The 16511-nt window shown below is 36.9% G+C and overlaps 1 protein-coding gene across 1 annotated transcript; it reads right to left on the bottom strand.

Moving 5' to 3' along the window:
• Positions 1-1222: 1222 nt before the first annotated feature.
• Positions 1223-16181, bottom strand: PRL (Minichromosome maintenance (MCM2/3/5) family protein). Its single transcript, XM_090004029.1, has 15 exons — positions 16107-16181; positions 15595-15662; positions 13735-13794; positions 13428-13651; positions 11119-11296; positions 10458-10580; positions 8639-8728; positions 8421-8563; positions 3846-4020; positions 3508-3699; positions 2904-3076; positions 2553-2756; positions 2125-2290; positions 1810-2031; positions 1223-1545 (listed from the first exon to the last, which is right to left on the bottom strand). Exons 1-15 carry the CDS (start codon positions 16135-16137, stop codon positions 1438-1440), a joined length of 2157 nt encoding a protein of 718 aa, XP_089860155.1. The 5' UTR covers positions 16138-16181; the 3' UTR covers positions 1223-1437.
• Between the last annotated feature and the right edge of the window lie 330 nt (positions 16182-16511).

Here is a 16511-nt window from a genome sequence, read left to right as displayed (position 1 = left end):
TGAAATTTTAAGCCAACATTAGGACACCCGACACCAGGCCAATATTCACTAGTTTCATCTCAAGTGCCGTATGTTGCAATACCTGAACTACCATGAAATGACCAAAGTACAAAACCTGATCTGTCGCTTGTGATCGAGCCTTAAAAGGCAAGCTGGGGTTAGACAGACCCCTACCAGTATCATTACTCTGTAAAACTGAACTACCTGTAGGGGTGCCCACGAGCTGGCCTCGAAGCCGAGCTCAGTCTCAAAAAGCTCGGCTTGAATCTAGCCGAGATTGAAAGGCTGTGTACAAACTCAGATGTAGAGGGCAGGATTTGTATCAAAGATACTCCATATACACGGCAAACATGATACCCACTTAGCTAAAAGCAAGTTATATGATCATTGGCCAACAAAAATACTAGAGATAGTAAAAGTAGTCTGTATATGCCTGTATCAGCTGAGCTTAATATGGCCAATCGAGTTTAATCAGGCTCGAATGCCTGAGTTGAGCCTCAGATAGCTCGGCTCGTTGTGCAGCCCTAATTACATGGAGAAGAGTCAGGTGATCCTTCCACAATTTTTGGATACCCCCCTTCGCTAGTATAGTTCAAATTGCTGTATGACTAATCTATCATAACTGTACAAAAAAAATCTCACTTCATGGGGAATTGTATTCCTTTGAGCTCTTCCAAAAAATTCCTTAGCCTAGCACCAAATCTGCTCTTCCTGATCATATAATGACTTTAGAATCTGAACTGACTAGTCACAGCCAAAAAATCGGATTATTTCAACAATATTTACAGATAACTCTCTTTTGGAGAGTTAAATGGCTCTGTAGTTTTCATTAAGGCCATTGTATTAAGTCCAGAGAGAACTAAAATAGAGGGGAAAGTATCATGAAATGACATGGGAATCAAATTGGAAACGGGCCACAATTAATGATCAACTTTCATGCCTATAGTTTTCAAGACCGTTGGATTCAAATTTAATTACAGCTTGAGCATATTAAAACCTAGAAAATGGATTTGTCCTTTTAGACGATCAATGAAGTTCCTGAATATACCATGAAGTTAGTTGTGCTAAACAATTTTTCACATGAATAGAACCAAGGGTTGGGGTGCAAACGGATCAAGTATGGTTAAATCATATCCATTGAAGATTAAATCCAGATCCAACGTATATGTGATAATACTGGATCAGGTACAAAGGAAATCAGATAAACTTTGGATCCAAATTTGAAAAAAGAAAAGCAGAAAAACCATAGACACAAGCATTGATTGTTCATTTGGAGATGCAGCTCTTGAGATATACAAGGGGCAAGTATATGGTCTAATAATGACTGTCACAAGGATATGGTGAAAACGACACGAGATACAGCATTATTGCCTAAATCTCCACTGAGAATATTACAAGAAGACACGGCACGAGAGCAAATCCGAGTAACAAGGCAGTCTAAAATGCATCAATGAACCGAACATCAAAAGTGTGAGGATGAATCTGCCACACGTTAAGTGAAGCGTACTCCTCTAAGCATTCCTTCAGCTGAGCTTCACTGTACCCCTGCAAAAATTCAAACCAGTCCAAGTCTCACTTCACCAGTTGTACCATAACCAACCCAAAACAAGTTCAAGATTGTCAAAATATGCAAAGATGGTACAGTTTGAACTTTGATGACTGAGCTCTTCATGAAGAAAAGAAATCAAGGTAGCTACAGTCATCAATGATGCACAGACTTCAGAAAATAAGGTCCATCTTAAATTGACAAGAATCCATGTACAAGATTTTGTATTAGAAAAGCTTACAACTTGCAGAAAGGGTACTAACCTTCCTGGAGATCCAGTTAAGTGCATGAGCATATCCCACATCCATGATGTTCATCCTTGCAGCTTCATCCCTTATGATAGAATAGATATCAGATATGGCATCTAGACCAGACCTTCTTCTTTCATCTGAATAGAGCGAGAACTTTGACATTCTCATCAACCTCAGAGCCTCGTCAACATCACTTTGAGATACAAATTTTGATGGTCGGAGCCTTGCCAGTGCCTAAGAAAGCATATACATATAATGACATATAGGTGCATCGAATTAAAAAGAAAACAAATAGGGTACTTAAAAATTTTCCAGGTGTAAGCATACCATTGCCAGCCGAAGGATACTGAGAAGTGTTCTGATTGTTGTATAAGAATGAGGAGTATTGGTCTTTGCTTCATCTTGCCGCATGCCAGCATACACGCTTGCAATGTATTCTGTGAGGTCTTCAGGAACACCTGGGTTCTCTTTCCTTGCCCTTGCTATAAAAGCTCTAGACCATATAGCAGAAAATAAAGCGTTGTTAATTGGTCACAACCAAAAATGCTGCAAATCACTTAATAAGTATTCTGGATAATAGATGAACAATGATTGTAATTATTGATTATAAGTTGAGAATTTTCTCTTAAGCAAAATACACACCACTATTTGTGAAAAGCTATTAAATCAAAGCCCACTTTCCAATGGTGCAGGAAGAGAGAGCTATAGGAGCTAAAGCTAAAAGCTGACAACTAATTTGACGAGACAAAAACTACCTTAGCAAAGATGGTTCAATTGGGTTAAATCCAAGGGAAGGCGGTTTCTGGTGTTGATGCACATAGGTGACATGCCTTGCCATTTCAAGATCACTGTCCATATCAGCCCGATCAAGAATTAGCCACAACAGATCAAACCTTGAGAGTAAAGCAGGTGGAAGATTTATGTTTTCTGCTGGAGTCCTACGAAGATCATATCGCCCCCTGAATAGATGAAAATATAATGAATTAGAGGGATTCGTGGCAACATTACAGAGGATCTTGTGGCTAAAAGATGGCAATTACTCAATCTGTAATATGTCTAAAACAAAGACAGAAAATCAAGAGGGAAAAAACTTAAGCCGCAATTACCATGCAGGATTTGCAGCTGCAAGAACAGCAGTTCGAGCATTTAGAGATGTAGTTATTCCAGCCTTGGCAATGCTAACAGTTTGCTGCTCCATAACTTCATGAATTGAAGTTCTATCAGATTCCTCCATCTTGTCAAATTCATCAATACCGCAAATACCCTTATCTGCTAGCACCTGCAGAAAACTTTTGGTTTTGCTGAGAATTTATCAAAGCAGCAGAACTCAAGAAAGTATTAGCCTTGAATCCAAAATGTAGAACAGAATTCCATGGAATTCCAGGATTTTCAGTTGATTTGAATAATTAATGAAGACAAACAGAAATTCTGAAAGCCAACAGTGCAGTTAACTATTATCCCTTTAATTTTGATGGCAACTCAAGCATCTTTAGATTATTCAGAAAGAATCATAAAGGGAATTTCTTAAGGACAATGCATAGTCAAGAGAGATATGTATATGTTATGAGCAATTTTCACTTAGTGCTGATAAACAGTAGAGAAGGAGATTGAAGCCCATAAAGAAATAATTTTCAGATGGAACAGAACTTGAATGCTTGGCGCTTAGTGATTTATCCATGTTCATATAAGGATCCAAAACGTTGGACTTACCAGAGCACCTCCTTCAAGCACCATCTCACCAGTGACAGGGTCCTTCTGAACAGCAGCCGTTAGACCAACCCCACTACTTCCTTTTCCGGTGGTATAAACCCCTCTTGGAGCTATTTTTATTATGTGCTTTAAAAGCTGGCTTTTGGCAACACCAGGATCTCCCATCAAACAAATATGCAAGTCCCCTCTGATCTGCACCCACGGAGCAAGTTTTGAAATATTTAGTAAAGTGAACAAACATCAATCAAGAAAAGAAATTAGTTCAAGGTTACTGAAAGACTAAAATTCCATAAAAGACCTCATAAAAGTAAGTAAATTTAAAATTCCTAAGAGACTACCTTCATTCCATCCTTCAGAGTCTTATCAGGAGCACTAACAAGTTGAAGAAGTAGAGCTTTCTTAACATCTTCATGGCCGAATATTTCAGGAGCCAAAGAATGCGCCAACTTATTATAAATATCACCCTCTTCTTGTAGACAATGGATCTGCTCTTCATCTTCCCCAAGTTCATATCTATCATGAGGGGAAAAAGTAGCAAAATCAGAACTGTAACAAATGAGAATCAACAATAGAAGAAGAGCATTGGCTATGAAGTCAAAAACCAACAGCAACACTAGTCGAATGAGTTGTTAAATATAGGTAGTCAAATATTTGATGCTTTTCACTCTGGCAACCTATATATACATAGGTATGTATGTACATATAGTATCATACTATCTAGCAGGTTCAATGATTTTCTGATATTTACATTAAATGTTCTGTCCATCTGACCATAGAAATGTTATCACCACAGTGTTTTTAAAAGAGTACAAGCAGTGTTGTGAAAAGCATTGAGGCGTAGCGAGAAGCTCCACCAAAAAACAAGGCGAGGCGTAAAGCGTAAGCCTAAATTTTTTTTTTTGAAAACTTCAAAAAAATTATAAAAAATCTCTAAAAATATAAAGAAATAAAGAAATGCTTTATTGATGAAATAACAACCAATAATAAATAGAAAATCTAAAATAACTACTAAAAATATGAGATTAACATATAAAAGTAACTAAAAACTGATTACATAACTGGAAAATATATGAGATTAACCAACAAAAGTTAAAATATACTAAGAAACTGATTACATAACTGAAATAACTGAAAATATATGAGATTATTCTAAAAAAAAAGTTGTCTTTCTGATTTATATATTAGTTCAGACTAGAGGCCATTGAGATGCATGTCTCTATGATGGTTTAATAGAGCATTCAGTTCCTCAAGGCTCTGTTTTTTTTCTATAAAGTAGCTTATTTGTATAGATAGTTGGAAATCCTATGAATTGTTTTACCAATTTAAGTAATTGTGTATTCTTGTTGATTATGTGACATCAAGCTATACATCTTCTTAGACAACTTATTGAGAGAGTACCTAGGGACGTTCTCTGGTGGACAATGATGAAGAAAGGTGTTTCTCTCAAGTACGTTAGTATAATTAAAGATATGTACGAAGGAGTAGTAACCAATGTCCACACTTGTGGAGGGGTGACAACCAATTTTCCTATAACGGTTGGGTTACATCAAGGATTTGCTTTAAGCCCTTTCCTATTTGCTATAGTGATGGATGAGCTTACGAGATCAATTCAAGAAAATGTGTCGTGGCGTATGTGAGTAAGAGTAAGACAAAATATATGGAATGTCGGTTTAGTAAGCAACAAAGTAATGATGAGAGTGTAATGAAGCTTGGTGAGCAAGAAATACCGGTGAATGATTATTTCAAATATTTGGGATCTATCATTCAAAAGTATGGAGAAATTGATAGATGTAAATCATAGGATAAAGGTTGGGTGGATGAAATGGAAAAGTGCAACTGGAGTGTTGTGTGATCATAGAATGCCATTGTGATTGAAGGAAAAGTTTTATAGGACAACTATTAAGCCCGCTTTACTATACGGTACAGAATGTTGGGCTGCCAAGAGACATCATATTCAAAAAATGAGTGTAGTTGAGATGCGTATGCTTAGATGGATGTGTGGAAATACAATAAAAGATAAGATTCGGAACGAGGAGATACGTAAGAAAGTAGGCATTGCACCCATTGAAAATAAGATGAGAGAATCATTTACGGTGGTTTGGACATATTCGGCGAAGGCCTAATGATGCTCCAGTTAGAAGGATGGAGAAATGGGAAAATATATTAGTTAAAAGAGGTCGGGGTAGGCTTAGGAAGACTTGGATGGAGATGATAGGAAAGGATATGAATGCTTTGAACCTCACCGAGGACATGGCATTGGATAGAAATGATTGGAGAAGGATTCATGTGGAAGACCCAGAATGATTTTCTTTTTTGGTTTATATTGCCAACCCCAATTGTTTTCGGATGAAGGCGTAGTTGTTGTTGTTGATTATGTGACATCCCAGAAATCTTGTTGTAAAAAAAAATTGCACCTCACACCTCCGCCTTGAGACAAAGAGGGTTGCTCCTCAAGGTAAGGTGTGCCTTTTACGCCTCAAGGCGCGTTTTTGATAACGATGAGTACACACATTAAATCAAGAGCTTTTGATGCCATTTAAAATTCTAAAAAATATTAGCCCCATATGTACAAAAATTTTATAACAAAAGACTTACAAAGCATGTTTCCCAATAAACAAACTATGGTCGTGTAGACACCCTAATTTTGACCAGGTCATTGAATGTCAAGAGTCTTATGCCAAAATCTAGTGTTTTCGGCCCATTTTAGAGTTATTCCAACTTCAGCTTCATTTTTGGCCTTCAAAACGGCATCCTCAAGATTTTTGTCCAAAAGATGAAATAAACTAAAGAATTCCAGCTTTCAAAGAAGACAAAAATTAGGTCAATGTGATATCAAAGTAGAAAGTTTGACCAGAACAAGGTGGACTTGATCAGTAAAAATCTTGTTTTTCAAGTAGGGCCCATGTTGAGTGCATTTTTTACCACCAAATTTATCGAATTCGGCCAAACTAAGCTAACATGTCGGAGTTATCTCAACTGGTTGCTAATGACAATTGAGGATTATCATTAGAAACTGATAATGATGCATTAAATTATCATTAGAAGGTCTTGAATTGTTGTTAGCATAATCCAAAAATGGTGAATTGTCGTTAGCACTCCCTTATGTGTAGTTAGCACTTCATGATGTATCATTAGCAGAATGTATCGTTCGTGACTCATTTGCCTCATTTGGTCTAGATTCACGCATAGGATAATGATAAACCAATAATAATGATAAACCTTTAGAAACCCACCATTCCTATCTCAAACTCTCAAAACTTCTATACAATGAACCTAACCTTCATTTAAGAATTCCAAAAACCCCCTCATGTCTATCTTCTTATCATAGAAACCTTAGCCCCTAAACAAGGTAACTCTAACCAATCAAAAAGAGGCCTTAAAACCTCCAACTAATAAGCTCATGACATGTAGGGATGCACACGAGCCAAGCTAGCTCGGGCTCAGCTCGGCTCGATAAAGCTCCACTGGAGCTCCACTCGCCCCATAAATCGATCGAGATTGAACTGAGCCATGAGGCTCGGCCGAGCAAACGATTCGAGCTTGATTGGCCTACCGAGCTCAAAAAGGCTCGATAGGCTCATATTTATATTTTATATAATATATATTAATTATATAAAAATAAGACTTGACAAGGACCATCTCTCTCTCTCTCTCTCTCTCTCTCTCTCTCTCTCTCTCTCTCTCTCTCTCTCTCTCTCTCTCTCTCTCTCTCTCTCTCTCTATATATATATATATATATATATATATATATATATATATATATATATATATATATATATATATTTGCAGCTCCAGCAGCACTCAAAGGGCCATGAAGGTCCCGGTGAAGGAGCACCAGTTGGCTCGAGCAAACCATGCCAATGGGGGAGGAAAACTCGTCCTACTTGGTGGCGAGTAACCGGCCTAGCGGGAGGCGACAGACGGCGGTGAAGCAAGATGAGATCTGAGGGAATGGTGGCATTGGCAAAGGTGGAGGAGGAGTAACGGCGGGCAAGGTTGGTGATGGTGGTGAGCTCTCGAAGGAGCTGATCGGGGATGGAGGAAGGAGGCGGGTTCAGAGGGTTGCAGATAGAGGAGAGATGGTAGAGAGAGAAGATGTTGGAACAACAACAAGGTTCAAATATCTCTCTCTCTCTCTCTCTCTCTCTCTCTCTCTCTCTCTCTCTCTCTCTCTCTCTCTCTCTCTCTCTCTCTCTCTCTCTAGCCCGAAATGAAACCAGCTCAGCTCGATACTCAACACGAGTCGAATCTGAACACCAATGGTCCAGGATCGAGCCGAGCCTATACACTAGTTTACATGAGTGAAACAAGCTTGAAGTTCAACTCGTGTGCATCAAACTTACCCCTATTTTTTCTTTCAAAATTTAAAGATCAAAAAGAGAAAAAATCTGCAGGTTTAATTGAGTAAAAAATATATGGTATTACCAATAGTAGTAACCATAAATTATAAATTGTAGACGTGAGAAACATGGTAAATTTATTCATTGCAATATTTACATGGCAATTTAATTGAATACCATGGTAAAAAATGTCCATACTATAGACATATTTAAGCAATGTGTTATTAAATATTAGCACGTGTCACCTTGAATAGAAAATAAATGATGAAAACCAAAACTAGAAAAAAAGGAAAGGACAAAGAAGTCAATTATTGTTGAACATCAGGTCCATGACCAAAGCATGTAACTAGGCTTGATAGTTTCAAAATATAGAACTAATAAAATAAGGAAATTAGAAGACTGAGTGGAAATTTGCACAAAAAGTAATAAATAACTTTTTTTTGCATGTATATGAGATGAACAAAATAGTTATCTTAGGTCATTCAAAGTCCAGAGTATTCTCCAACTCAATATCAAGAAATTAGTAAATGAAGCCCAAAAAGAAAAAAAAAAGGAGAAAATGGAACAACGTACTCCTCGTATCTTTTCTTGGAATGAGTAATAGACATTGCTTCCAAGAATATGTCGGCTAGTAAGCCAGCTTTCATTGCTCTAAAACCTGTATAAGAAATAGGGAGAAAAATCCCAGATACCTCAACCACATCACCAGGGCCAACCTGACAAGAAAAAAATATGTTAGAAATCAGAAACAACAAAGTTGTATGTCAATTAGTTTCTGTTTATCATCAAACCTTTCTGGTTAGTTCTCCTCTGATATGAATAGTCAAAGACCGTGGAAGGCAGCCTTTTGGAACATGCTGAGATAGCTCTTGGATTCTTGCCTATAGTAATGAGGGGAAAAAAAGTTAAAATGCTAACAAACCATGAAAATTGGACAATTAGTATATCAAATTAACTATGACTTGTCTCTATTTCATTTCAAATAGTTCATTATGCAGCTAGACTCTCCTATTAATGTTTAATGAACATCTAGTGCTATATAAAAGAAACAAGAAAATCAATGTAATGCACAAAATAAGTAATGAATACTGCTAAATTCCTCAAGATAATTGAAATCTTTGAAACCTAGTTTTATTGGATTTATAGAAAGGTACCATTTGTCATTCTAACCAATGTTGTCAGTATCGTATCGACACAAGAGATTGATACGATACACACTCGCGTCTCAATATGAGTGTGTATCGTAGGTGTATCACATGTATCATACAATACGATGTCTGCGAACTTAAAATGGGCAAAATTGTGCGTTTATGTTTGTTGGTTTTAAAGAGTTTTTGAGGGTTTCCCACACACCCTAAGAGTTGTGAGACCGTTTTGGGGGCCAATCTTTGCGTCGGAAAGAGGGCTTTCGTGATTTCGTCAAGAGTGCATTTCCACAATCAAGTTGGATCCACGAAAATTAAAGATTTATAAAGGTAAAAATAAGGCTTCACACTCCTCCAACAAAGATGACATCAGATGATCCGGCATGGTAATGGAGCACTCAAGTAATGAGTGAAAACCAATTGAAAATCAAGTGTAACTATTGCACTAATATTTTTGTTCATGTAATATGAAAGCATGAGTTGATGTTTGATGATGTCTTATGCAGCTCATAGAGACAGAAATGCTTCATATGTGATTTTGTGGTTGCAGTTTGTGCATTTCTTGTTTCATGCGTATTATAATTTTGACATTTTTCTATTTTTAAAAAAAAAATTTAAAAAAAATTATGACTTTTTATGATACAATACATATCATATTTTGGGCCCAACCAATACAGGTTACTATACAATACTTACAACCTTGATTCTAACAGTGAAAAACTTTTAGCAAGCAGTAAATTCTTTTATTAGACTAATAAAGAAATCTCAATAAAGGAGGATTCAACAATACGAGGAAAGAAAATGCAATGATTCTAAAAAGGGAGGCAGCTGCAGTCACAATTCTACATGTTTACAGGAACTAACTATGTATACCAATTACCACCAGATGGTGTTTGAGCTTTGTTGGGTTCAGATTATTTCAATTCCATTGATCCTTTTTACTTGACCCTGTTTACTCGGTAATCCAAAAGATCCATAAGCAGCATCTAATGGCTCCCTCATTTTCAAGAAAGATTATTAGGTTCTGACTCTTTTTCTCTCAAAATTTTCTATATGGAAACTATGGCATTTGAGCCCAAGCCCCTTGGTTAAGTTGTTGTAAGTCCAACCATACTTCGCATCCAAAACCATTTCCACAGCAGTAGAAAATGTCCACATTTCTAGCAATAAAGCAACACAAGACCGCCAGTGTTTTTGGGAAAGAATTAGTTTTATGGTCCTGCATATCTCAAATTTCAACTTTAGTAAGAAAGACAAATCCAGTGAAGCCATTACTAGGCATATTTTTTGTATACCAAGTAGTCAAAAAACATACTTTTTTATCTTAGAGCTTCTGGGGATACTTTCAGTAATTTGCAAAATGGGTTGATGTACTTGAATCATCTATATAATTATTTAAGAAAAATGTATTTTTTGTTTTTGCCCGTAGAATTTATAGAGCTAGATGCAGAAATGAATATCATACCTCTTGAAACTTCATGAACTTCGAAGCTCTTAGCTGGAGGATTAAGTTACCCTTTGTGTTGTTTGTTCTGCAACTACTTGATGGACACTCAAATAGCGGCATGTACACTCTAGCAGTAACCTCCTGTTTGTGGCATAAAATCATTATTATAAGACTATGAAAAATATACCTCAAACTTATTAAACAAGCTTGTTATTTATTTTCACATCAATAATTACAGGAAAATGGAGAAAATGAGTTGTTATAGCAAGGTGTGGAAAATAAGCCATGTCGAAGAGTTCTAAAAAATAAAAAATCCTGTTCACCTCCGAAGAAGATGTTACTGCACTTCTAAGAAGGCTAGCATTTTATTTCTGAATACAACGGTGATAATCCATTACTAAAAACCACTTTAATGTTATAAAGCAACCTTTTTACCTAAATGAGGGGAAAACAAAAAAGAAAATGTTCTATAAGATTTATCACCAAATGAAATGCTTCAATGGCATTGTAGCTTTGGTAAGCCATCCTACCTTTTTAAACATATTCTGCTTGAGTATTTAATTAAGTCATGTTGTTTAAAGATTTATGTGCAGACAAGTAGCAACTGTGATTGTGCCAGAGACATCAACACATGCAGTAAACATATAAGCCTAAAACAGATATGATCAAAGTTTGGTACCTGATAAATTTCAAACCCACACGCTTCACATGTATAGACAGCAACCTGCATCAAAGGCTTGACATTGGAGCAACGAGTTACAAGGCCAGATACCTTCACAAGCTGGCCAATATATGAGGAATTAACCTCTCGAATAGTAAATACCCGCTCTTTAGAGAAGGGTTTTAAGTACACCTCACTGCAGTCAGTGGACAAGCAAGTTAGAATTTATGTTGTAAATCTATCATTCGCAACAAGACAAGCTAGCAGGTTCACCATTCTTATTACGTATTACTCTTCACAGTTGAGTGAGTGGGAAGGAAAAAGAAATGAAAGATGCAAACAAGGTAAACCTAGTGTAGTTTTATCAATGTATAGCTGCAGACTCAGCATTCTTATGATAACCTTGAAGAATGACCAAGAAAAAATTCAGGTACTATTTCAATTTTCTAAAGCATGCATATGTGCCATTTCAGGGAAAACACTTTGGCAAACAATATTCTATTGATCATATATCACAACCACAACCATCATACAAAACAAGTCTGGAGTTCCAAGATGTTGCATTTTTCAAACCATATGCTTATCATTATTGTTCAATTTTGTTGTCAACCTTGACAAAATTTTACTAGTGTTGCTTGTTCAAGAAAGTTTCAGAAGAATACTCATTCTTCAAAAAATTTTACAAGCCAAAGCAACTGACTTTACTTCATCCTGAATTGCAGCTTGTTTGGTCATAAAGGCATCACTCCAACCATTTTAAAATAAGACATATAATTTGCTTTCAAACCATGGTCTCAAATGTCGTTCTCGGGAAAATCTCACGATATTTACAAAAATCTGATTTTCTGGAAAATATTGGTATCTATACAATAAATAATACAAAAAAATTGTTAAAACATTGTTAAGATATTAAATTCATGTTAAATTGTGATATATGTTACTATGTTTCAAACTTCAAATTAAAAGGAGTTTTTGTCCTTGTTTCCTTATGTGAAACAAAGGTAATGTTCAAGTCCAATGCCTAGGGATTTGCTGCAGCGCTGACAGCAAATGATTACAAGTCAAATTATGGAATAAGATCAACCAATTTTTACATGCCCAGACACGTAGAAAATTTTCTGTAATTTGTTGCAATTAAGTGCAGTATATGTGAAGAATCAAGCATGCATGAGGAACAAAGTTGCTAAGAAGAATATCTTTCTCATGATCAAAATATTCACTTCAGCTTAAGTAATGAACATGTGGTTTTGCTTATGGTTGTTAATGCAACCAATTATAGGCCACATTTGTGTTGGATAGAACAACAACTTGAGCAGACCATGCTTGCTTAACAGCTATGTAACACTGACTCTTCTAACAGGGCACCACACCCACATTGCACCCGCACCCATGCAGGTGCAACACTTGGACATGGCTTCCTTTGTGTCAGATGAAGTCAACCACATTGAGGTCCATTTCTATCCAAAAGTAGATTCAGTTAACCCTAACAAATTCCAGTTTTATATATATTATATATATAAATACATAAATGCACACACACACATCCATATATTTATATATATAAACCTCCGCACCAGTGTGGTTTTATTTTTTATTGTTGAGGAATAACAATTGTAGATTATTAATTGGATTTATTGCATTAATTTATGCATGATGAATTGATGATATGATCATTGTTTTTATTTCATTAGTGTTAACTTAAAACTGTTAAAATATATATATATATATATATATATATATATCCTCCCCGCATCCCCGCACCCAAGTTTTTTTACAGTGCGCCATATCCGCACCCACATCTGCACCCGCACTTATGTGACAGCTTAACCGCCAAGAAAGCAAAGAGCTGTGTGGACTAAATACGAGACAACTTGGTTGAAATCGCTTGTCTTCTTTTCAATTTTTCCCTTTTCCTTATCTTTTGGTGGGGTGGGTGGGTGGGTGGTTTGAGGTCAAGAGACCAGCCCCACCCAAGTGAACTGAGCCTAGGTTTGAATCAGGCTTCAGGCTATGGGCACAGGCCATCAGTTTAACAATCAGACCCTGTGGTGGTGTATCAGAAAATGGCATCGTTCAATCATTTCATTTTCCACACAATCTGAAGTATTTTAATCACTTTCAAATGCTCAATGCTTTCAATAGGCATGATATTGCAGAAAAAAGGTTAAAATCACATCAAGAATGACAAGTAATAATAAAGTAAGTTCATTTATGTCAGAGATAAAATTGGCAAGGTGGTACATGAAAAGAAAATGGCATCATTCAATGATTTTATTATTCTTAAAAATCTTTAGCATTTTCATCATCTTCAACTACAAGGTACTTACAAGAGACGCTTCATCTCAGGAGGCATTTTCTGAAACGGATCTGTAGTATCACCAGTCTCTGTATTTTCTTCTAATCTTTGGGTCATTAATATATCAACATCATCATCACCTGGATAAGGTACTGTTGGTTCTGGCAGAAGTTCATCAACAGCTTGTGCAAACAAACTAATATATCTGCGGGTATTTGTTCGAACACGTTGAACAAGTCCTTCAGAGTCCTTAAACTGCCAAGATCAAAGTGTTTACATGTCATATATAATAATATATAGTTCTAGATAAAGTTAAAATGGAGGCTTGAAGGAATTACCGTGTCAAGATCATCCAATTCAATTTCAATGGTGCGCAATGTTCTATTGGCAACGTCTTGCTGCATGAAGTTATTGTTGCAATGATGAATACAATACTTAGTCAGCAACAATGAATAATATATTTATATACACATGAAAAAAGAAGATAGCTAGGATTGCTAACCAACAATGAATCTAAATTTCTTAAGTTCCTTAAATCCGACCAACTCTTCCCAATACGACTACAAACAAAGAAAAAATATTGATTTCATTTTGGAAGCTTACAACCATCACATTTACAGTTTACAATATGCTTCCTGTTAGGAAAGTTTTAAAATATTAAATCTTGATGATTTTGTTTACTACCAAAAGTGTTTTGAAAAATGTTTAGTCCCATATCTAAGAGAGAAAAGTTTTTCAAGAGGTTTAAATAGAGAGTTTGTTATCTATTATTTACTTTGGTAAGCCATGAGTCTTAAGGTGGATTGCGGACGTTGCTGCACATCAACGGACGCGCCGTTTGCGCACGCACGCACGTGCACACGCAAGGGCGCTTGAGTCGCAATGTGGCATTTTGATGGCGCACTTTGCACCTTTGGCTGTTTGAAAGGTTTTAATAGCATTTATATTGAGTTTATGTTGGATGGTGACTGTTAGACGGTTTTGAAGGCCTTTGATTGACAGTCAAAGGTGGGTGACCGTTCAAGGACCTTTTTCGTCCTATTTTCAAACCATCTGAATTATGGCCATTAATCTCATTTATCTCAAAACGTTTTGGCCTTTCTCACAAGTCTATAAATCCCTTCCTTTTCCGTCTTTTGAATTATCAGAATTTCTGACTCTCCAGTTTTCACATTTCTTTCTTCTAGGTTTGGCTTGCAGAGTTCATGTGTGGGAGAGGTCATATGTTCTTGCGATGCAGTGACTCTCTTGAGGTTCAAGCCTAGTTGTATCCTGGAAACTCAGTCGTAACAAAACCCTTTTTCGCATCTTCGGAATTTTCGGAGTGGGGCGATTGAAGTTCTAAAGATAGCGATCTTAAGAACGTGCCTCTAGGCTTGAAATCTCTTTTCTGAAATCCATTTTTCACAAGGTTGCTGTAACATTTCCTCCACCTAATAATCCGTGTTTAAACATTTTTCTTGTTCGAATGGTCTGTAAAACATGATTGTGAGCTTCAAGGGAAATTAAATCTAAAAGAAACCACCAGAAAGATAAAGATAACAATTTTTACCCTATATTTTGTTGGTATTTAACAATGCAAAAATATTTAAATCAGCATGACAAAACAAACACACAAAGCAGAACACTCATAAAGCAAATCAGGGCCATGACTATAAGACTGGCACGGTCGATACTCTAGCACATTTCTGCAAATCTCCAAATTGAAATTCCTTTTCATTCTCACGGTGTATGAGTTATCAAAATCCAATCCAAACACACAAATCAGCGATGTGTGGACCATCAGACTCTTGGATTAACAAAAGAAAAAACGAACAAAGAGACACCATTCTACCTAAACCCTACCCATGTATGCTGAAACGTTTCGTAGAGAGATAAAAAGGAAGATCGTACTTCTTCCCAGTATTTCCATGAATCGAGAATAATGTTCTGTTAACACAAATCTATCTGTTTCGGCTTTTCAAATCAATCAGAAGATTTTATCAAAATAACATTGAAGAAATGAAACCTCTGCATGATTTCTTCTTATCGAAGAAAACACGACAAATAAATCAAGCTACAACCTACATGAAACCCCGACGAAGCACACAAAAAAAGGAAATGTAATCTAATTATTAGATAACCAACTTTTTCCTTCCCTCCTCAATATCAACCACTCAAGAAAAGAAGTAGACGATGAGAAAGAGAGAGATGCTGACCAGGATGTTCATATACTTGACTTCTCCATCGGCATCGACGAAATTGCTCAGAAACTCCTTGCATAACTCTACAGGAGGTAACAAAAACACGAAAATTACCATAAACAAGACAAAATGGAACACTTTAGGCCGTTTAAATGGGAAAAGAAATGAAATGAAGAAAAGAAAAATGTGTGTGTGTGTGTGTGTGTGTGGGGGGGGGGGGGGGGGGGTGGCGAGAGTGAGATATTTCATGAAAAGTTGAGGGTTTTTTTTTTCATGAAGGACGGAGAAACCACTCCCAGAACCAGAGACCTAGTCGTGCTGGCTATGGCTGCCATACTTACGGTCGCTGTTGCAGCATTGTAAACCCGTGGCTTACCCGTCGCCCTCATGGAGTCGCCGCGCTTCCGCATTAATTCAAGCGGGTGACTCCCTGGGGAATGGAACCTTGACAGCCCGCCTACCGGCCAAGGCCAAACTCGCATTTCACCAATTCATGAAGAATCGAGGGATTAGGGTTAGGGTTTTACGCTTGTCTCCTTTGTAATCGGGGCCCGGCATTATTCTTCTCTTTCTTCTTTCTTCTTTCTTCTTCTTCTTCTTCGTTTCCCTCTGCGTCGATCGAGCGAGCGAGCCAGATAGAGAGATGAAATAGTCCGATTTAGGGCGGGAAATTTTGGCGGGAAGATCCCCTGATCTTTTTTACCAGGAATGCTCCTGAATGGCCATCGTTTTTACCATACTGGGACTATTTTTACTTTTAGGGTTTAGAGCAGTGCTTGCTTGACCTCCGAAAGAACCCAAAAATCAAGTATAAAGCGCGGAGAAACTCGTAGGGTTCCATGTGGAGATAAGTGATGACAGATGCCTTTATGGCTGTCCGGGCTTATTTCTTGAACTCAATAAAAATTTTCTTCTTCCACGAGAATTGTGTC

Source organism: Nuphar pumila, chromosome 4 (assembly GCF_984573655.1).
Source record: "Nuphar pumila chromosome 4, dmNupPumi1.hap1.1, whole genome shotgun sequence".
NCBI lineage: Eukaryota > Viridiplantae > Streptophyta > Magnoliopsida > Nymphaeales > Nymphaeaceae > Nuphar > Nuphar pumila.
The sequence above is the reverse complement of the archived record's forward strand: the minus strand, read 5'-3'. Positions and strand labels throughout refer to the sequence as shown.